This window comes from Onychomys torridus, chromosome 6 (genome assembly GCF_903995425.1).
Source record: "Onychomys torridus chromosome 6, mOncTor1.1, whole genome shotgun sequence".
Lineage (NCBI taxonomy): Eukaryota > Metazoa > Chordata > Mammalia > Rodentia > Cricetidae > Onychomys > Onychomys torridus.
The window spans coordinates 45328745-45351744 of record NC_050448.1 but is presented as its reverse complement, the minus strand read 5'-3'; the positions used below and the strand labels follow the sequence as shown (position 1 = coordinate 45351744).

The 23000-nt window shown below is 42.8% G+C and overlaps 2 protein-coding genes across 2 annotated transcripts in view; one reads left to right on the top strand and one right to left on the bottom strand.

Annotated features, from left to right (window-relative positions):
- The window catches only part of Gfm1 (G elongation factor mitochondrial 1), a 46368-nt gene that overhangs the window by 9173 nt on the left and 14195 nt on the right, over positions 1 to 23000 (bottom strand). The window contains exons 7-13 of the mRNA XM_036189879.1: positions 21206 to 21360; positions 19339 to 19423; positions 15926 to 16063; positions 14456 to 14557; positions 12774 to 12830; positions 9557 to 9694; positions 7768 to 7850 (exon numbers count right to left, since the gene is read on the bottom strand). Of these exons, the coding sequence (XP_036045772.1) occupies positions 7768 to 7850; positions 9557 to 9694; positions 12774 to 12830; positions 14456 to 14557; positions 15926 to 16063; positions 19339 to 19423; positions 21206 to 21360 (758 nt within the window). The remainder of the gene's footprint in view (positions 1 to 7767; positions 7851 to 9556; positions 9695 to 12773; positions 12831 to 14455; positions 14558 to 15925; positions 16064 to 19338; positions 19424 to 21205; positions 21361 to 23000) is intronic.
- Positions 1735 to 7754, top strand: Lxn (latexin). Its single transcript, XM_036189880.1, has 6 exons — positions 1735 to 2065; positions 3314 to 3376; positions 4227 to 4404; positions 4694 to 4830; positions 7078 to 7140; positions 7408 to 7754. Exons 1-6 carry the CDS (start codon positions 1937 to 1939, stop codon positions 7495 to 7497), a joined length of 660 nt encoding a protein of 219 aa, XP_036045773.1. The 5' UTR covers positions 1735 to 1936; the 3' UTR covers positions 7498 to 7754.

Below are 23000 nucleotides of genomic sequence, written 5' to 3'. Positions count from 1 at the left end.
TTTTTTTTTTACCTTGTTTAATGCTTATATTGTAATATAAAATCAATAGTGTAAATTACCTGATCCTGAAGAGTCAGAATAACTGTTGTTTTCTTGAAGACAATCTAGACATTATTCAAGTCTGAGTATAATGGACTGAGTATTTGCCTTGATGAAATTATAGTAGGTAACTAATATTTAAAGACCCACTGGGGCTGGAGAGATGGGTCAGCGGTTGAGAGTACTTGCTGCTCCTGCAGAGCATCTGAGTTTGCTTCTCAGCATCCACGATGGCTCCACAACCATCCCTAACTCCAGTTCCAGGGGATTTGCTCCTTTTTCTGACTTCCTTGGGCACCAGGCATATACCTGGTACACATCCATAACATGGAGGCAAAACACTCTAGAAAACATTTCGGAAAAAAGTACCAACATAGAAATGATATCCTTGCAATTCAGCTTATTTAACATCTAAATGAAAGGTAAGTTTCCCCTTTGAAGTAATAATCATAATTTTAATAGAACCTAAGTTGGTATGAATACTGTAAGTATCCTTATGACATACTCTACGCTAGTCATTAGACACAGAATCTCTGACTACCCAAACGCTGACTGTGGAAGCCCACCCCGCAGCCCTGACTGCTCTGCCCAGGAGTCTACAGTGGTTCCAGGAGATACAACTAGTAGCGTAGGAAACTTGACACTGCATGCGCTGCAGAGCCCCTTCTGACTTGCTAACTACACAGGCACTCTTCCTGACACTATCCAAGGAGCATTACCCCAACACACACACACACACACACACACACACACACACACACACACACATACACACACGTGCCTCTAAAGGGCTAGTTCTTAGACAAATGACTTATTCAAAGGAGAAAAAAAGACAAATATCTTCGATTTCATGAGAAAAAAGTCTTGTTATTCTCTAGTTACTCCACATTGGCTTATGTAACAGGAAAGGGTGGGAAATGCTATATTGCTTATTATTTCTTAAAAATCCACTTAGTCCAAAGAAAGTCCTCATTTATAGGAAAACTTCAGTAGCACACACAGCACAGTCCCCTTCTTTTTAGAGTGTCACTACAACATACATAGTAGTCTACCCAAAAATCCTTCAATGATCTACCTTTAAGAAAAAGAGATGGGCTGGAGAGACGACTCAGCAGTTGACTTAAGCTCATAACTGCACAGAACTCCAACTCTAGGGGGGATCTGATGTGTCTGCACACACATGTGCACGTTCACATACATACACACAATTAAAAATTTAAAAAAATTTTTTTTAAGAAAGAGAGCCAGAAGTGGTGGTTCACGCCCATTAAGCCTCATATTTCTAAGATCAGTGCAGTAGTGGAGGTCTGCTGGTACATTTTAAATTTTTCTTCTGATGCCAATTAGTCTCCCAACTTTAGAGTATGGTTTTTCTCCACTCTGGATCACACTCCAAAGGAAGCTGGGGGTGAGCGTGCCTGTTCCTGGAGTCTCACAACGGGAAAGGTAGAGGTGAATCACACTTTGCACCTTGCCCTGTGAGGCCCATTTGAGGAATGGGGTATTCCAATCTGTATGTGAAATAGCCAGAGGCAGCTGAAGACCTCTAGAGGACCCACTGAGGCAAGGCTGGAAAGCCTCTCCCTTGTCTCCTGAAATTCTCCCTTTCCTTCCCACACCTGCCAAAGCCTAAGGGAGCCAGGGGGAATGCCCGGGCTTTTCTCCAGGAGGTACCCGCCTACGCAGGGGCGGGGCCCGGCTCCTAGCTGCCGAGCCACAGCCCGAAGAACAGTTTCCTGCGTGAAGGAGGAAGAGGGAAGGAAGGCGCTGAGGATCACACACGCCCAGCCCAGCTGCCGGCTTCTCCACCACACGGGAGACGACCCGGGGAACCGGCACTCCGCATCCATTGCGACCCCCTTAAACCAGGGTGGTCCGCACTCACTGGTCCCCAAAGATGGAGATCCCAGCTACCCACTACGCGGCCTCCAGGGCTGCCTCCGTGGCCGAGAACTGCATCAACTACCAGCAGGGGACCCCCCACAAGGTGTTCCAGGTGCAGTCGGTCCAGCAGGCCACCAAGGAGGTGAGTTGGCGGCCCCTGGCCCGAATCGCCTCGCTCCCCCACTCCGCTCCCCCACTCTCCGGCCACAGCCGCCGCCGCTCTGCCTCCAAACTAGCCTCAGTACCTGACTCAGCCCAGAACCGTTTGCTTTCTCCGTCCCGCAGAGAACCCATGCAGACCCAGATTTTGTGCATTTTTTTTTTCCGAGGAAGTGGGGGGATACACAGGATGGGCATCTCTCCCTTTCCTGTGGTGAGACTAGGTGTAGACAGGAGGCATTCTAAACAGCCTGGAAGCTGTCACTGTTTCTCAATCGGCCAGCTGTCTTGGCCAACAGAAGAAGCTCATGGCCTCCAAACAACTCCCTGAACTTTAAAGGCAACTCTTAGGCCCTTTACCCAAAAGGACGGGAAACCGTGAGAAACTGGCCACTTGAAAGAGGACAAAAGCACTGTGTGCTACTGCCAGGCTCTGGGCACCCATATCCTGCTGCCGCCGATGATGAGCTTCCCTGGCAGATGATGCGCTTCCCTGGCTGAAGCCGAGTTGAAGGCCTCACCTACTGAGTGCACCCCCTGCCCCCCTTAATCTGACACAGCCTTAACTGCTCGGTTGTCTTCTCTTTCTTTTTCTTTCTTTCTTTCCTTCTTTCTTTCTTTTTTTTTTGGCTGATAGGGGGAAAGTTTTTATTTTTGAAGCTGTACCAGATAAGGTAATTGGGTGTAAACTTCAAATTTATCTCTTCATTTAAAGGTGAAAATATCTAAATGTATCTATCTAGTCCTAAGATTTGTTGAAGTATCGTTTGGCAGAGGAAGAGACACAAGTAACAAACAGCACGTGTACACATTGTCTCCATCACTTGGCAGTGATCTGCCTCTAATAGACCTGTCGCTGGATGCTCTGATACCCTGGGCTTTAAGATAAGGTGTAGCCCATGGTCTTTTTATCTGTGCACTTGTATGCTTCTGTCCACCTTCTACACTAATCTCAAATAAATTTGCTAGAGACTGCCAAATTGGATGCTAAACACTTGGGGACAGGGCCTTGTCAAGAAGTAAGGCTTGGGGGGGGTGATGAAGTACAGCAATATATACATTCGTGAGAAGTGTCAGAATGAAACCCACTGTGTTATGTTTAAACAGATGCAAAGTTTGAATGTACTTCCTCACACCAGCCACCCCCAGCCATGTAATAATAAGAATGTTCTAACTAAAAAGATTTGACTTACTATAATATCTTTTCTCCACTACATTTTCTTAATTTTAGGATATTCCAGGAAGAGGGCACAAGTATCACCTCAAATTTTCTGTGGAAGAAATTATCCAAAAAGTAAGTTAAATGCCCTGTCTAGTGAATACATTTTGACTCAGAATTACCTAGTTCCTTTTTGCTGAAGGGTTTGATCTTGGGCTTCACTGTGGCGGCAGCAGCTCTGAGGCAAAGCCATGTGAGCCAGCATGGACTGCCTCAGTTCTTTCTTTCTATTCAATTATTTAGAAGCGGTCAGTCATTTCAGTTCAAATAAATTACCCTTAAAAAGATCACACATTCCCAACAGTCTGAACTTACGCCTCATGTGATGGAATGTAGTAATTTACTCTCCAGTCATGGCTGCTTTCTTATGCCTGCCTTTTAATTGGCTATTCAAATTAAGTACGCTTAGAAATTCAGGAGCAATAGCATGGCCAACTGTGACTGCATTAATCTTTCAGTAATGGGGCAGGAAAGTTATAAAATTCTGTGCCTGTCCAATTATGAATGGAATAAATTAAAAAGAAGGAACTTCACTTTGCACCAAAGCCATCTTGAAACTGTGGACAGTTAGTTCACCCTCTCCCGGAGCACAACTCAAGGAACTCACAAGAGGAGATTCCCTAGAAGGCGTCTGAGGTGCTAGACAACCCCAGCCCTCACTTTCACGGTAGGGAGAGGCTGCTGGGTCTGCCTTTGGAGAAGACACTGGTTTCAGAAGCAGAGAGAAAGGGTAAGGAGCAAGCTTAGAGAGGCAGTCTGATGTCGGTGTGTAGTCAGACCAAAAGCAGACCCTGTGAACTGACACCCCACTAACAGGTAAGTATAAGCAGGGTCAGGGTTAGAATTCTGACCATCCTGAAACCTAGTCACTACAGTAAGATCGGCCGTCTGTAAGACTGATCTTTTGTTGAAATGTTTCTGACAGCAAGTCACCGTGAACTGCACAGCGGAAGTTCTTTACCCTCACATGGGGCAAGGCACTGCACCAGAGGTCAACTTCACTTTTGAAGGGGAGATTGGCAAGAACCCAGATGAAGAAGATAACACATTTTATCAAAGACTGATGTCTATGAAGGAACCACTACAAGCACAAAACATTCCAGGTACACCACATAAAGCATGGGAAATATGTTTTTCAAACTTGAGATGTGTCTCTATTACCCATGCTCAAAACTGTTTGATGTTAACTATGTTGAAAATAAACCGACTTCTACAAAAATACTTATTTCTAATCTAATCTAGCAATAAAAAAGAGGATCTGGAATTTCCTACATCCATGGCTTAATTTAGTTTTCACACACATTAGGACACTAGGAAGCATGAGTAAGAATTGTGATTTTTAATCTAAAAAGGTTAATATTACATTTAGCATATAAATGTTTCCTCTACCAGACAGTTCTGGAAATGTGTCTCCACAAATGAAGCCAGTTCGCCACTTAGCCTGGGTTGCCTGTGGTTATATAATGTGGCAGAATTCGACTGAAGACACGTGGTATAAAATGGCGCAAATTCAAACCGTCAAGCAAGTGGTACGTAGTCTCTCTCCAAAGCATGCTGTTAACAGTTAATACTGACTTAGTGCTGGTGTCCATAACTGGATAACATTCCTACTGCCATTCTGTACTAAAACTAGTGAACCTGGTAGTTCGAAGGCACTGCCAGTCAGTCAGGACTGAGGAAGGGCGAGTTAAAGGGAAGCATCCAGAGCAGCAGCACTGGTCCCGAATGTCACCTGGCTAACTAGCAGAGCCCAGACGCAGGCCTCTCTCTCGGCCTAACATCTATCTTCCTAGCAATAGCGTGTGCTGAGTTTTCTTGCCCTGGCCACACATTACAGGCAGCGAATATTAGTGAGACAAAGCTAAGGATTCTCTAGGAAACGTCTTCTAATAATGAGTAGTTTTTACATTGCATTTTCGCAAGTTTATGGTTCTTAATCTTTCATGCCAAGCAAATCAGATTTAGTTATTTGTGATGCCTTATTCAAATTTATTTATGATTCCTTTTCCAGAGAAAAAATGGTCGTAGCCTTATTAGTATGTGCTAAACGAAGACGGGTACACCTCACACTTTTAATGAATGGTCCTGTCTTTAATATGCTTTACAAAGGCCCTGAGGGCCACACTCTTTATAGCACTTACAAGCAAAGCTGCACTTCAAAACTGTGAAGCTATGAGTTAAAATTTGGCTTTTTAAAACATTTTTGGTATTTAGTTTCATACAGAACACTTCCTTTTTAGCAACCTAAATAGTGTAGTTGAGCTGCGATTGTCAAGTGCTATTGAACTAACTGCATTTTTTTCTCTACTGAATGGTAGTTCCTTGGCTACCTAGAGACAGGCCTGGCATCTCCTCAGACAGAATCATGTCACTGTAGTCTTTGTAAGCTTGGTAGTTCTAGCCCTTCCTTGGCTCCTGAGTGATTCTCTCCTCTAATCCCTTTAGTCGAGTTACAACCTCACATTGTAGCACTAGCTTTATGATCTCTTAAACCTAATACCATGGGTTCACAGAATGCATCTCCCTAGACCAGAAATATATATGAAAAGGTCTGTAGTTTTTCCTTTTGGAGGTTAAGTGGGGGATATTCAACTAGTAGCTAATGGAAGACAAGAGCACTAAGAACCACCAAAGATAGAAACTATCTCTTTCCATAACCTAAAAGAAAAGGGCCTCCTGCTGCTCCTTCAGCATGCAGGAAGCAACCTGCAGAAGAGCCGGGCACTGAGTCTTCAGGGGCCTTAGGAACTGCTCACTATACAACGGCAGGCAGGGGAGCAGTTACAGTACTCCAGTGAGAGGCCGACAACTTTGGAGAAACAGTGAGTCTGCTTTCCAAATGCAGTTCACAGATACCAACCTTGGTGACAACAGTCCTCTGAAGGTACTAAACTATGAGCCCAGGCCAGGTACAGGCCATAAAACCATATCATGAATTCTCAAGCTACATCCAGCAACATACAAGCCAATGGTTTTGCGCTTATTTAAAAAACAACAACAAAACCCCCGTGAATCTTCATTATATTGTGATTTTAAAAATCAGAATGGTGATTCTGGGGCTACCTCTGAGCACTGTTAACTGGGGTCTCAGCATAGCAAGGGCAAGCTTTCAGAAGCCTCAGCCTCAGGGGCACGGGGCATTGTACGTCTGTGTAGCTCACTACAGATATGCTTTTGAGTCGTGAAGTAACCAACAGTACAGAACAAAGGTGTAATGGTAAAATCAGACCCTAAGCCATTCCAGTACATTAGTGTCAGTCTGCTAAAGAATGTTATGGGATTGGCTTCTTTTTCTGTGATTCCCATTGCCATTGTTGACACTCAGGGTCCGGAAATCAAAGCTGCACCTAGTCATGCTCTTAAACAGCTGCCACAATTGGAAAGGGAAAACACAGAAAAGCAATTTCTACAGCAACAAGTACAAAATAATGATTTTCGTAAGTGTGATTTGAAAGAGTATTTGTTTATTCAATGTAAGAAAATAGTTTTTTATCAGGCTAAGAGACTAAGTTGAAGTCAGTTATGAACTTCAAATTCTTTTTTTTTTTTTTTCTTCGAGACAGGGTTTCTCTTGCGCCTTTCCTGGAACTCACTCTATAGCCCAGGCTGTCCTCGACTCACAGAGATCCGCCTGCCTCTGCCTCCCCAGTGCTGGGATTAAAGGCGTGCGCCACCACCACCCGACTCAAATTCTTCTTTTGTAAATCAACATTAATTCAAAAACTTAAGATGTCAATTTGCCATGATATTGCTTAAACACCTTTTTTTGGTTATAGCCAAGAAATGATGACTTCATCGAACTGGACTATACCATTCTACTCCATGACATCGTATCGCAGGTAACTTATGCGACTTACCTTTATTTGATGCCACTTTGAAAATCAAGAATTCTTTTGTAGCCACACAGTCATCTTATTCCTTTTGACTCTAAGTAAGAGCTAAGAAAAATTCAAGCAGGCACCAGACTGAAATGTGCCTGCCATCTTTGTAGCAACCGGACTTGTTTAGCGCTATTCCTGATGAAGGCATTTTCAATATTGCCAACAAAATATAAACTCAATTATATTTTCTAATTTCACAAGAGCATTAACTTTCTTTACTTGCAGGAGATTATTCCCTGGCAAATGCAAGTTTTGTGGCATCCACAATACGGCACGAAAGTAAAGCACAACAGCCGTCTCCCAAAGGAAGTGTGAGCAGAGTAAACAAGACAGTAAGGCCCAGGTGGAATGGAAACGTGTTCCTAATGATGTGGATGACTGTCCTCACTGGCATCTAGCCTAATAAGCCAAATACATCCCATAGCGTCTCTCTGTTTGTGTTGGCTATGGCACCGAGTTGCATAGATTCCATAATCAAGAGTATTACTACATAAAAATGTCTTTCCAACAGTAACAGTACCATGTATATCCCCTAATAAAAAGTCCACTTCCGTCTCATGGAGTCTGATTGCACTGTATACTTACGGCACAGGGGCAGTGATGGTCTCTCTAAAGGCCACTTTAGGCTTTCCTGTGATACAAGGACAGCCATATTCTCTCTCCATTCTCTAAAATGAATTGGGGGGGGGAGGGGTTAATATTGTTTATATTTTAGAAAGTAAAATGAAAAAAAAAATACCTTAGTAGCATTCAATGAAATATAGTAAATATGATGCTGGAGAGATGGCTTAGTGGTTAAGAGCACTGACTGCTCTTCCAGAGGACCAGGGTTCTACTCCCAGCAACCACATGGCAGCTCAGTCTCTGTGACTCCAGTTCCAGGGGATGCAACATCCATGGCAAAATAGCAATGCATATAAAATAAAAATTTAAAAATATATAGTAAATAACTGAACAGTAAATTTTAAATCATTTTAGTAACTGACAAAAAACAGATGTGATATTCTAAAACACGAAATACCTTTATATATCTTACAAAAATGAATTAATTTATACTCAGTGCCATTTGCTCTATCTGCCACAATCTACGGTTGTTTCTTATTAGCTCACATTCACTGGAATAACACGTCTTTTCTCAGGATTTGCTATCCTTACTGTCAAGACACAATCTGGAGACAATTGCCACTCCTATTATCTTTTGTTTACATTTCACTGTATTTATACTTCAGCCAGGAAGACTTTTTTTTTTTTTAAATCTGTATTAAACTGGCCTCTATGTTTTGTTTTTCTGGTTTTTGAGACCAGGTTTGTACAGTCCTAGCTGTCCTTGAACTCACAGAGATCTGCCTGCCTCTCGAGTGTGGGGATTAAAGGTTTGCGTTACCCCCTACTCCCAACCTCCATGCTTTAAATCTAATTAATTGATTATTTTGTGAGACAAGGCCTCTCTTTCACTCTGGTTGGAAGTTACTGTGTAGACCAGGCTGGCACTGACCTGAGAAAGACCTTCCAGCTTCTCCCTCCTGAGTTCTGAGATTAAAGGCTACCTTGGCCTGCCCTTAATGTTTATGTACATGTTGTCTGTGTATGCATGAGCCATGTATACAGGGGTGCCAGAAGAGGGTACTGGATCCACTGGAGCTGGAATTAAAGAAGGTTGTGAGCTACTCCACATGGGCACTAGCAACTGAGTTCAAGTCCTCTGGAAACACCGGAAGTGACTTTAACTTCTGAGCCATCTCTCCAGTCCTCATGAAGAAAAGTCCTGGGAGTAGGTACAAAAGCAGGCTATCTCACTAAGGCTTGCCTTATTTGACCAAACAGTGGACTGGGAATGGATGAGGGTCTTGTTACAAATCCCAGAATCAATGTGTAACAAATAAAGGCTTAGATAAAAGTGACTAATTTATAACACTGGAGCGGAAGCAGTGCAGTGTGCCATGCCTGGATACAAATATAGTAAAGCCTGCAGAAGCATTATCCATGTATAGTCATTACTTGGAACATTATTGACTTTTTATCTTTTCTTTCAACTCGCTATGTAGATGAGGATTTTTTTTTAATTTTTTTTTATTTATTTGTTTATTTGGTTTTTTTTTTGAGAAAGGGTTTCTCTGTGTAGCTTTGGAGCCTATCCTGGATCTTGCTCTGTAGACCAGGCTGGCTTCGAACTCAGAGATCCGCCTGGCTCACCTCCCGAGTGCTGAGATTAAAGGCGTGTGCCACCGCCGCCTGGCTGATGAGGATGATTTTTAATTCCTATTAATCTTCCTGCCTCACCTCCCTGAGTTACTTTACTGACTTTAACATTACTGACTTTAACAAAGCACATACAGTGACATATCCAACTTCAGAGCTGCTCTGTGATCCATACCTGAGCATAGATTTCCAGGTGTAATTCTCCCATTCCAGACACAATTGTCTCCTTGCTCTCAGTGTCAAAGCGGACTTTAAATGTGGGGTCTTCCCGTGTAAACCTGGCAATGCCTTTTGAAAATTTCTCCAGATCACTCTTTAAAAGAGGAAGAAAAGTCATTATAGGATTGACTAAGCATGGAAACAACTGCATTTTTGAGAAGATGCTACTGAATAAAACCAAATACATTGACAATTAAGAAATAAAGAGGGGCTGGGCGGTGGTGGCACACACCTTTAATCCCAGCACTCAGGAGGCAGAGCCAGGCAGATTTCTGTGAGTTCGAGGCCAGCATGGTCAACAAAAGCTAGTTCCAGGAAAGGCACAAAGCTACACAGAGAAACCCTGTCTCGAAAAACCAAAAAAAAAAAAAAAAAAAAAAAAAGAAGAAGAAAGAAATAAAGAGGGTCCATAACAAATTCTACTCAGACCTTTTTTGGAAAAACCTTGGCCACCACAGAAAAGACCAGGCCCAGCCAGCTGAACAGGACTTTCTCTTCATACCAAGATAGAAAACAAGGGTCCAAGACTTAACTGCCACTTTCTATCACACTGACCAAACTACCCATCTGTGGGAAGTGCCTGAGTGAAAGGAAGTGCCTAACACTTGGAGATCCTCTATAGAATACAGTCAGCACATTTACCCAGAGTCTTCTGTAGAGTCAAGAGCATTAACTACTCTGTGCAGACCACCAGCAAAGGAAATCGCAAGCACATCAAGCTGTTTCTGTTTCGAAACAATCTCCTTGCTATCTGATATACCTTTGCACTTTGATGTAATTCCACACATTAAGCAGGGTAAGTCGTCCACTCCTCCCAGCTCTTAATAGGAAGCGTTCTATGAATTGCCAGGACAGGCTCAATGAGACGCCAAGGGCCTTTGCAGACGGAGAATAAAGATTGGCTATGACGAAAGAACGGCCGGAGAGAAGCAGGAACAGGACGCAACCCATTGCTGCCAGCATGGAAAGCGGGAAGGAACACTGGAGAGGTATCTCCGTGGTTAAGAGAACTTCCTGCTCTTCCAGAGGACGGGAGTTTAGTTCCCAACACCCATGTCGGGTGGCTCACAACAACCTGTCACTCAAGCTCCAGGGGATCAGATGCCACTGACCTCTACATGCATATATCCACACACAGACACACGTGCACATCATCAAAAATCCATGACATCTAAAAAGGATAGCAGGGGGCCATAAGCCAAAAAAAGGTAGGCAGCCTCTGGAAGCTAGGAGGGCCTGAGGAGAAAAGGGGACAGAAACCCACTCATACACCCATGGAAGCCCAATTCTCCCCACAAACATGAGTAAGCAACAAAAAAAAGTGTTTCCCTTAGAACTTCCAGAAAAGAGCACAACCCTGAGCTGGGGAGATAGCTCAGAGGATAAAGCATTTGCTTCACAGGTCTGAGAAGTTGAGTCTGAATCCCCAGGAACGATGTCACACTGGATCCATCAGCACAATCCCAGTACTCCCATGGACAGCAGACCACGGAAGGGAGCAGCCACGCCAGCCTGGCACACACAGTGAACAACAAAGAGACCCTCTCTCACACTAGTGGAAGCTGATGGTCGACACACGTGAGCTTGTCCTTTGACCTTCATGGACACATGGCTGCACTCACACTGAAAGGGATAGACACACACACACACACACACACACACACACACACACACACACACACACACAAATACACCCCCTGTTTGATTACTTTAAACTGCAGTGAATCATACCAGTCTCTGATCTACATAACTATAAACACATCGGTGTTGTTTTAGGTTACTAAGTTTTTGGAAATTCCTTATGGTAGCAATAAAAAATGATCACGTCCTGTAGAAGTATTAGCAGCACCATTAATCACATGCTTGGAGCTGTAATACCTCTGTGCATGTTATCTCAAATTTCACTGTACTGTAAATATGTGGACAGAGGCTCAGTAACTTGCTCAAGGCCACACAGGGAACACACAGGAGGGCAGTCAGTCCCTAGATTAGTGTACTCAAGTCACTCTTGACTTTTCTCTGCACTAGCCAGTCCTCACTCAGCAGAAGCATCATCCCTGCTCACTATACAAACTCAAGGCCTTATGGTGACAAAGACTTTATCAGTTGATTGAAATTAACTTACTTGTTAGAAGACACTTTTAAATGTTTTCATGCATAAGAGGCAAGGATCCCCAGTCCACTTAATTTCCTTCTGTCATTGTGAGTTATTAACTGTAACCTCTGAATGTAGAAATGAAAGGTACAAAAACATCTTTCATTTCTAACCTTGCTAGCAAGCCTTAGCAAAGACTTAAAACAAACAAAGGTATGTTTCAGAGAGGACGCAAGGTTTAGCCTGCACGAGATTCCGAGAAGAATGTTTTCATGTCTTTTGCTCCCTTGACTTTCTCTTTTCTACACTTCAAAATGACCTGGAAAAATCCCAGTTTCTCAAATAGATGAAGTAGCAGCTATCAATGTATCCTACAGGACAATTTATCCAAATATGTGAATGATAGTTCTCAGAGGGCAAGATGTCGTAATGTTCACTCAATACATGAATTAACCCCCACAAGGCAAATTAGGAACCAAATAACTAGGGCTCAAGATTGAACTGAGAGCAATATGGATGCAAGGCATTCAAGCAATTTGGGTGTGTAGAATGCCAAATGATATCAAACCTAACTATATAATTGTAAAAACAGTATACAAATTTTAAAACCTAAATATAAAATTACAGTTGAAGTTTAAAAAAGTTGTCTTATTGGCTTATGATGTTATGATCAGATACTTCATAACAACCATAAAATCCAGAAATGTACTATAATCCACAAAGCATTTAACTGATCACACTGTAAATAAAGTACCGAAAATGAAGTTTCACTACAACTCAAGACGAACGCCTTTCTCTCTTTTGAACAATTTAAGACTCCAAGAGGACAGGCTTACTATTCAGACATCAACGTTATGACAGAGTTGTACAGTACCCTCTACTATTAAACGCCATCTATGCCTTCAAATACGTGGAGGACTCATCAGGACCGACGACTAAATTAAAAGGCTGACCTCAATATCAACAGAAGGAGCAGAGACCAGCTCAGTGCAGCTTCCCACAAGATGCCAGGTGCAACATGGAGAATGATGACAGGAAGCTCAAGTTTAGAGCAAGTTGTTGAAGCTTAAACTCCTACCTTGTTAGAAGGCTTCATTGCTACTGAAATGACAGGTTCAGGAACATGAATTGATTCCTAAAAAACGTTTTTTAAGAAAACATAAAATAAGTAAAAGGCAGTTTTATGACTCAGTGATTAGCATACTACATTAACAACAAAACACAGGGCAAACACTAGCCAATATCTTAGGCTGGACAATATGGGTCTTACTCTGTTTTGTATTAAATAAAGAAAGAGTGTAACATTAATAAACACATGTGTATACTTACATGAACTCCTACCTCCCCAAATAAAATAATTTATCTAATTCACTGACCTAACTATTTATACTACATAATAATCACAACAATGAAGTTAATTAAATGTTGACATATGTAATTCTTTTCTTTGTGTGGGTATATATTCTTATTGCTTGTTCCACATCCCAGTTGCAATCTTCTGATAAGTTATTATGTTTTATTTATAAAAAGGGAACCAGAAGGGGCCCCAGAATCTTTACCCACACATCTTATTTGATCAATGACAGCTCTAAAAAGCAGAAACTATCCTCATGTTACTAGTCAAGTTCCCAAAAAGGCTTGAAGGAACAGGAGGTAACTTGGTCAAGGACCAGGCAAGTAGTATTGGGCAGAAGTGAGGCTAACCAAGACCCATCTCCTTCAATGTCTAAGTCAACAATTCCCACAACAACCAGCCACTTCCTAATGCAAGGGCAAACATTTACTTATGCATATGAGTGTGCTGTCTGCATGTATGTATGTGCAACAAGTTTATGCAGGGACCCGAGAAGGACAGAAGAGATACTGGATCCCCTGAAACTGGAGTTAGGTGGCTGTGAGCTACCACATGGGTGCTGGGAACCCAACCTGGTTCCTCTGCAGGAGTAGACTGAGCTCTTAACTACTGAGTCATCTCTTTAGCTCATGACAAGCACTTACCTAAGGCCTAATCTAAAATATAAAATGTTTTTGAGATCTTAAAATTGCAGATTTATGGGTTTTGAATGGTCTTATAATAATCTGTTAAAACCAGAGAATAATTTGTTGTTGTTATTTTTTTGTTTTTTGTTTTTTCAAGACAGGATTTCTCTGTGTAACAGCCCTGGCTGTCCTGGAACAGTCACAGTAAGTAGACCAGACTGGCCTTGAACTCATAGAGACCCACCTGCTTCTGCCTCCTGAGTGCTGGACCTTAAAGGCATGCACCACCACCTCCTGGCTCTAAGACCCCTTCCCAGTATAGACATGTTGTTATCCCCAAGTCTATTCTAAATATTACAGTCCCATCTTATAGTTTCCTAGGTTACTAGAAGAGGCCACTCTCCGACTACTGATTTAGTAAGTACCACTCCACTGGGAGTAGCCTGATAATGATAATAATAAAGTGGCACCCAGACCGGGCAGCAGACCACAGGCTGGAAGAGCTGGAGCTACGTTTCATCCAGTAGAGATTTTCCTCCACATTAAAACTTTGGAGGATTGTGGAATGTTTTCACTGAGAAAAACCAGGTAAGTAAGCCCACACTAGACACTTAGCTAGCTGATATTCAGAGAGCTAGAACCAACAAAGGTCAGGGTGAACTTTCAATGTGGCATTCAACGCAAACCTTTGTAGCTGTTTTACTGCGGTATAAGATATACTACATAAAAACAGACACTTAAAATGCAAATGATGAATAGTTTTGCAGTTAGACAGCTTACCATAGAAAGGCCACTGTTATCTTTGTTTGTGAATGTGTCTCCGCTTGCACAGTCAATGCCAAACAATGCACAAATGTCTCCAGCATATACTTCTTCAACATCCTAAATAAAGACATAATGCAAATTATACTTGCACATAAAATAAATCAAGGCACAGTAAGAAGCAACTGTACTGTAAACATGCTGCACACAAGCAATGCAGAAATTCTTCCTGAATTCTACAGGGAATGAGCAAATCCAACACCAGCAGTCAATCATGCCAAGACATGTCTTCAATGGGTCTTTAAGACGCTATCTATCTGAACAGACAAGATTTGGCACTCAGTGGAAAATTCCTGAACGAAGGCTTCTTTAACTGGCCTGTTTTAAAAGCAGGGGTTACAGTGAGACCCTGCAGGACACACATACAAGGGAAACTGCAAAGGAAGTTTAAGAATGGAAGCCATTGTTTAACCTCTCAAGATGCAAGCGTTCTGAAAACAGGAAAGCTAGAACAAAGCACCGCTGCCTCCAGCTTCGAGTGCTCTACCCGAGGTTCCTTCAGAATAGCTGCAGGGTGAGCATCTTTCCTCGACGACACGACACGTATGTGCTTGAAGCCGGCAAGAAGGAGCTGTGGCGATTACTAACCCTTCAGATGCCCCTTGCTGCCTATTTTGCAAAGCTTCTAGTTTTGTGACTGCCCATTTCATCTTCCAAGAGACAAAAGATATGTCTTCCAAAACCTTCCAATTTTCACTTAAACCAACTGGCTGAGAACACAGAGCTAGACCAGAGAGAGAGGTGGCTTCAGCTCTAAGGACTACAAATGGCTAAGGCATACTCAGAGCCCATTCAAGACACAAGTCAAAGACGTTACAGATCTTCAGATGGATTCTGGAAGCAACATGGCCTGCCAGAGTCTGCACTGTGTGCCAGGCTGGCTTTGTGATTTTGCCTTAGCTTCTGAATGCATGCACCTTCACGGCAGCATCTTAGTAGCTCTTGAGGAAAGCACTAAACCCATGGTGAACAGGGTATAGGTTCTGATACTAAAGAGTACGTTCACTGCTACCGTATTCCAGAAAGCAAATTCACCAAATCAGGTGGAAAACTGCATGAATTTATTACTCATTTATCTTTAAGAACCACATTTCTAAATGCTTCTGACACTTCTTCTCTCTCCCGACAGGGTCCCCTTGTGTATTTCAGGATGGCCTTGTGATTTAGCCTTCACTTCCTGAATGCATATACCTTCACAGCTAGCATCTTCATAGCTCTCGAGGAAAGTACTTGTGCCGAATCCCAGAGTCTCTTTTCCTGAACCTCGGCCTCTGAGGAAGGATCGCTACCTTCTAGAGGAATAGACCAAGTTCTTAACACTAGCCAACTTAGTTTACCTACAGCAAAGTCAGTAACCACACAGCCAAGTGCAAAGGACAGACACCAAGAAGGCACCCGCCTCCCCAGCAACCTCAGTGACATACTTACCTCCATCATGTCCGCATGCATGCGCACCAGCCGCTGCACGCGCACCTTCTTCCCGGTCCTCGTGTTGTAGATGGTGCTGCCCTTCTTTAGCTCGCCTTGGTAACTGCGGACATAAGTTAGTTGTCCAAAACGGCCTGCCTACAAGTCAAGAGTGCATTTTTAGAAGAACAAAAGAAATGTCAGAAAGTGAAGAGTCAACCTCACAAATCAAAGCAAGTTCTAGCTATATTAACAAGGAAGAGACAAAACCAGAAAGAAAAAAAAATGTTTTACTACAAATTTTACCTAGCCAATAGCTTTTAAAAAATCAAATTTGTTAGTAGAGGTTTATATAAATAAGTAAGATACCTTGACCTTAATAATAAAAGAATAAAAGACATCTAAATTTACAAAATAAGAAATATAGAGTCAAAGAAATCCAGGCTCAGTGGGACCTGTTGCTTCTCCAAGTTTAATTCCCAGCACCCATATTAGGCAGCTCACACTGCCTCTAACTCTAACTCTACGGGATCTGCTGCCCTCTTCTGGCCTCTGTGAACACCTGCACTCATATGCATATACCCTCACACACAAACACTAATTAAAAATAAATCTTAAACAAAATATAGCTGTACTATAAACGTATAGAAAGCAGCTATTTCCTCCAAATGGGAGCATTTCCTCCACATTCCTGCCTGGAGATGAGAGCCTGGCTCATGAGACCCAGGAAACAAACTTTGCAAGAGGCAGACCTCAGCAAGTTCTTAGATTCACCAGCACCTCCCTGTGGTTAGAAGCAGAAACAGTTTCTGGGGAAGAGGGGATGCTTTGGTACAGCAGCCTGCCAGCTGGGCAGAGATTCCAGGGACATGGCTTTCAGGAGGCATCTCCATGGGGTGAGATTTTGTGCTGCTGTCTAGGGGACACCCATGCTCCTGTAGACTGCCCCAGGAAACTCACTGGCTCACCAAGCAAGATAGTCTTAGGCGGAGGAATGTGTTGGGTCTGTCACTGGTGCTCTATCTGGGTGAAGGGATGCTTGTTTCTTTGTTCTTGAGGAGTCACTAACAGCCAAATGTAACGACTGCTTTTTAAAGAGTGCAGTAAGACAGGGAGAGAAAGCCGAGCAATTTTGTAGGGAAGAAACCTGACAAGCCCTACCTAAGACAGGTGATCATGGTCATTACTACAGGAAAAGCCTGTATGTTTGCCATGTGTCAAGGATGACATGTTCCTCTGCAGACATCCTCTTGTCATCCATTACCCCAATCTAATCCTCACAGCAGCATCAGAAAATCCCAGACTGAAAGACATCCTGACGAGCACTTCTCAAAAAATACCAAGGGCATGGGAAGCAAGGAAAAAAAAAAAAATCTAAGAACAGTTTCCAGGAGTTCCTAGGCTCCCATTGCTGTGATAAACATCACAGCCAGAAGCAACTTGGGGAGGAAGGGGTTACTTCTACTTAGAGTTCCAACACAGTCAGTTGAGCCCTGAAGGAAGTCAGGGCAGGAAGCTGGAGGCAGGAGCTGATGCGGAGGCCATGGAGGGGTGCTGCTTACTGGCTTGCTTCCCATGGCTGGCTCAGCCTGCTTTCTTATAGCTCCCAGGATCAACAGCCCAGGGATGGCACTGCCCACATCAACGATCATTCAAGGAAATGCACCACAGGCCAATCTGGTAATATTATTTTCTCAGTTGAAGTTTCCTATTCCAAAATGACTAGCTTATGCCAAGGTGACATAGAGCTAGCTATGATGGAGCTTAAGCAGACAGGATAATTCACTTAATGTGCTAGCTGAATGAGATACCAACAAAAAGGGGATGTAAGCAACAATCATAAATATTTGAAAATGATTTTTATCAATAGTAGATGAATATTGTTCCATTGGCTGCAATAATGTTTACTAAGAAAAAAAATGGATGAATGAATTCTCTATACAAATCTTTATAATTTTTCTGCAAATCTAAAATATGTTCTTTTAAAGTTTATAAACAACTTCTCATGTCAAAAAATAGGTAGGCATCTTGTCTGGAGCAACAGCTTAGCAGTGAAGAACATTTTCTGCTCTGCAGAGGATCTAGGTTCAGTTCTCAGCACCCATAGGTGACTAACAACTGTCTGTAACTCTATCTCCAGAGGATCAACACCCTCTTTGACCTCCATGGGCACTGAATACAAGATGGTACACAGACATGTATGCAGACAAAACACCCACACACGTGAACGAAAAATAAATTATTAAAGTAATTAAGCATCTTAATTTGTTTGTTTGTTTTGGTTTTGGTTTTTTGAGACAGGGTTTCTCTGTGTAGCTTTGGTGTCTGTCCTGGATCTCGCTCTATAGACCAGGCTGGCTTCAAACTCACGGAGATCTGCCTGGCTCTGCCTCCTGAGTGCTGGGATTAAAGACGTGTGCCACCACCACCTGGCCCATCTTAATTTTTAAAGTCTAAATAACATTACATTGTAAAGATACAGTGCAATTTCCTTATACAAACTGCAATACCTGTACATTTCCAACTATCTATAGGTTTTGGTTTTAAAAGCAGAGCTAGGTTGAGTCCCTTCATAAGTGACTCAGGACAAATTGTTTTCAAAAGCAAACCCACTTTGTTTGTAATAATGTCCATTAATCAGATAATTTTAAGCCAATTATGGCATATTAACACATTTTTTTGTTTTGTTTAGACAGGGTAACCCTGGCTATCCTGGAACTCTTTAGGTAGACCAGGCTGGCCTTGAATTTAGAGATCAGCTAGTCTCTGCCTCTCAAGGGCTGGGATTAAAGGTGTTTGTCACCACCCCCAGCTATTTAATATAATTTTATACTACCATTTAAAATGTTTAAGCTGGCCATGATGACACACACCTGTAATCCCACATCTCAAGAGGCTGTAGCAGCAAGAGGATTGTGAATTTGGTGCCAGTCTGGGCTACATACAAGACCCAACAAAAACAATAAATTAAATCTTCCAATAATTTACAGAAACATGGATTATAGCTATAACTATTTTGAATGGAAATACCAAGTAAAATTATATAGAGTATGCTTTCTGTAAAACTCTGCATTTTAAAACTGCAAAGAGTTAACTGCATCTAAAATCAAGGAACTGGCCAGGCAGCAGGGGTGGCGCATGCCTTTAATCCCAGCACTCAGCCGACAGGTGGATCTCTGTGAGTTCAAGGTCAGCCTGGTCTACAGAGCAAGTTCCAGGACAGCCAAGGCTGCACAGAGAAACCCTGTCTTGAAAAAAAAAAAGTAAAAATAAGAAAATAAGAACTATCAATTTACTATTAAAGGTTCCGGCCATTCTCATCTCTTCTGCTTTCCTAAGTGTTTCACAAGGGCACACAGAGTCATTTTATAATAGGGCTAAGAGCCTAGTAAAAGAAAATTAGACAGCAGTAAATATGTTAGATAGCAACTTACCTCCAGTTTAAAAGCCAGGCCCACAAATGGGTGGGAATTGTCTCTTTTGGAGTCCATTAAGATTTTGGTCTTCTCTTTTGAGTCACTTTAAACAAAAGAAATATAAAGCTGTAAAACATAATGCTTAGTGTGTCTTTATGTGTGTCGTGTCTGTGTGGTGTCATGTACATGTGTGTGTATGCATGTATCTGAAGGCATGGATGGAGGCCAGGGGATGACTTCAGTTGGCCTGCTCTATCACCCTCTGCCATGTTCTTTTGAGACAGGGTCTCTCACTGAACCTGCAACTAGGCTAGCAGCCAGCTCGCCCAAGCCCCTCCTGTCTCCACAGGTCCCTCCCTGCACCACCACAGCTCTAGTGTTGCAAGCACACCATCAAGCACAGCTTCTTACACAGGTCTTCACTTAAGCATCTTACCCACTGAGCCATCTACCCAGCCCTTGATAGCTCATCCATATCAGTTCTTATTCAAGAGAAAGAGCGTATGTTTGCTAACAACTTCTGACTTACAGTTTCACTGAAAGAGGTCAATGAGAGCATGTCCTACAGGCTTCATAACTACACAGACAGGACCAGAGTGGACTCAAACACTGGAACTCTTACAGAGCACGCAGAGTAATATTCAGGAGAGCGTTAGAGGTTTCTGCCCCTTGTTGTTGCTTTACATTTTATTTATTTTATTTTATGCATATGTACGTAGAGCTCAGAGGATAACTTGTGTGAGTTGGTTCACCCCTTCCACCATGAGTCCTGGGATCAAACCAAGGTCATGAAGCTTGGTAGTGGACACTTTATCTGATCTCACTGGCCTGAGTTTCATATATTTTTTTTAAGTTAAAAATTTCTATAACTGAAAGTAAATGATATCAAATGAAAAAAATTAATACTATAAACCTTGAGAGATAATAGAACAAATCATACTTTTTTTTAAAAGATTTATTTATTTATTATGTATACGGTGTTCTGCCTACATGTATGCCTCCAGGATAGAAGAGGGCATCAGATCTCGTTACAGATGTTTGTGAGCCACCATGTGGTTGCTGGGAACTGAACTGAGGACCTCTGGGAGAGCAGTCAATGCTCTTAACCTCAGAGCCATCTCTCTAGCTCACAAATCATACTTGTAAGTCACAAAAGATACAGGAACTCATACAGTAAATATTTTCCTATACACCAAAACTGATTTACAACTAAACATGGTGATTTTTGTGACTGAGAAAAGAAAATCATAAAAATAAATGAAAGCCCTGTGGTATTGTGTTCCCCAAAATATTGTGCACCCTAATAAATTTATCTGGGGTCAGAGAACAGACAGCCACTAGATACAGACCCAAAAATGGTGGCTAGAAAATGAGTCAGAGCAAGCCATAGCAGAAGCTGGGCGGTGGTGGTGCAGCCTTTAATCCCAGCACTTGGGAGGCAGAGCCAGGAGGATCTCTGTGTGTTCAAGGATACAGCCAGCATGGAGACACACGCCTTTAATCCCAGGGAGTGACGGCAGAAAGAGAAAGATATATATAAGGCGTGAAGACCAGAAACTAGCAGCAGTTGGCTGGTTCAGCATTTGGCTGGTTAAGCTTTCAGGCTTCTAGCAGCAGTTCAGCTGAGACCCATTCTGGGTGAGGACTCAGAGGCTTCCAATCTGAGGAAACAGGATCAGCTGAGGAACTGGCGAGGTGAGGTAGCTGTGATTTGTTCTGTTTCTCTGATCTTCCAGCGTTCACCCCAGTACCCAGCCCAGGTTTGTTTTTATTAATAAGAACTTTTTAAGATTCCTGCTACAAAGCCCGATCCTTAAACCTCTTCATAGTACATAAGAATTGAAGTATCTTTTTACAACCGAGGTCATAACCAAGCCATACTCACTCTTGATGGAGTATAGCATAGTTCTGGACTTCAGATGGACTGGGAAGGTATTCTAAAACAGCGTCCAGAAGAGGCTGGACGCCCTTATTCTTCAGAGCGCTTCCCAAGAGCACAGGAGTGAAGGATCTACTCAGAGTGGCTCTTCGGATTGCCAGCTACAGATACAGAGAAAATGATTCACGTTCACACAGCAATGTATGCTTCAGGTCAATTATGAACAAACAAACAAAATGAATTGATACTCCAGAGTGGGAAGGAACAAGATAACATCTCAATAACTCAGTCAAAATATTGAAAAATGGGGAAAATTGCTTTTCTTAGGGCCAAGTAGTGATTTATGGAATAATTACTTTTTGACAGCTTTAAAATCATTCCTTTTTATTTGGTACTAAAAGAGGTACATAAATATATATGTGGTACTAAAAGAGGTACCACAGAGAGAGAGAGAGAGAGAGAAAGAGAGAGAGAGAGAGAATACTATAAACTATATGCTAATAATTGCGTAAGAGGGAGAACACACACACACACCCTGTTTCAAAAACAAACAAAGGCAAAAATCAAGTATCTGGATTTATCAGAAACTAACATGTCTTAGAATGGGTAGAGAAATGGTCTTATGGGATAAGAGAGGTTTGACTGTAAACTTGGTGAAGGTTAGTTTTAATTGTCAACTTGATACAGCTCAGATTCATGGGAGGGGAAATCTCTAAATGTCTTTGGGGGATTATTTTGATAACATTAATTGAAGTGGGAAAACCCACACTGAATGTGAGAGGCACCATATTATAGGCTGGACTCTGGACTGAATGAAAAAGAAAAATTAAGCCAAGTACGAGCATTCATTGATCCACTGCCCCCTCTGCTTCTCCTTGGAGGGACTGTGAGATCCACTGCCCTCTCTGCTTCTCACTGGAGGGAATGTGAGATCCACTGGCCCCTCTGCTTCTCACTGGAGGGACTGTGAGATCCCCTGTCCTCTGCTTCTCACTGGAGGGACTGTGAGATCCCCTGTCCTCTCTGCTTCTCACTGGAGGGACTGTGAGATCCCCTGTCCTCTGCTTCTCACTGGAGGGACTGTGAGATCCACTGTCCTCTATGCTTCTCACTGGAGGGACTGAGATCCACTGCCCTCTCTGCTTCTCACTGGAGGGACTGTGAGATCCACTGCCCCCTCTGCTTCTCACTGGAGGGACTGTGAGATCCACTGCCCCCTCTGCTTCTCACTGGAGGGACTGTGAGATCCACTGTCCTCTCTGCTTCTCACTGGAGGGACTGAGATCCACTGCCCTCTCTGCTTCTCACTGGAGGGACTGTGAGATCCACTGTCCTCTCTGCTTCTCACTGGAGGGAATGTGAGATCCACTGCCCTTCTGCTTCTCACTGGAGGGACTGTGAGATCCCCTGTCCTCTCTGCTTCTCACTGGAGGGACTGAGATCCACTGCTCTCTCTGCTTCTCACTGGAGGGACTAAGATCCACTGCCCTCTCTGCTTCTCACTGAAGGGACTGTGAGATCCACTGCCCCCTCTGCTTCTCACTGGAGGGACTGTGAGATCCACTGCCCCCTCTGTTTCTCACTGGAGGGACTGTAACCAGCTCTCTCCAGTTCCAGCTGTTGTGACTTCTCATTAAGAATGGCCTGTAACCTGAAATTGTAAGCAAATAAACCCCCTTTTCCCTTAAACTGCTTTTGCTGTTTTTTTGAGACTAGATCTCATTAGATGTTCTTGGCCGGCCTCAAACTCACTGAGCTCTGCCTGCCTCTGTTCCCAAATGGACTGTCACACTTGTCAGAA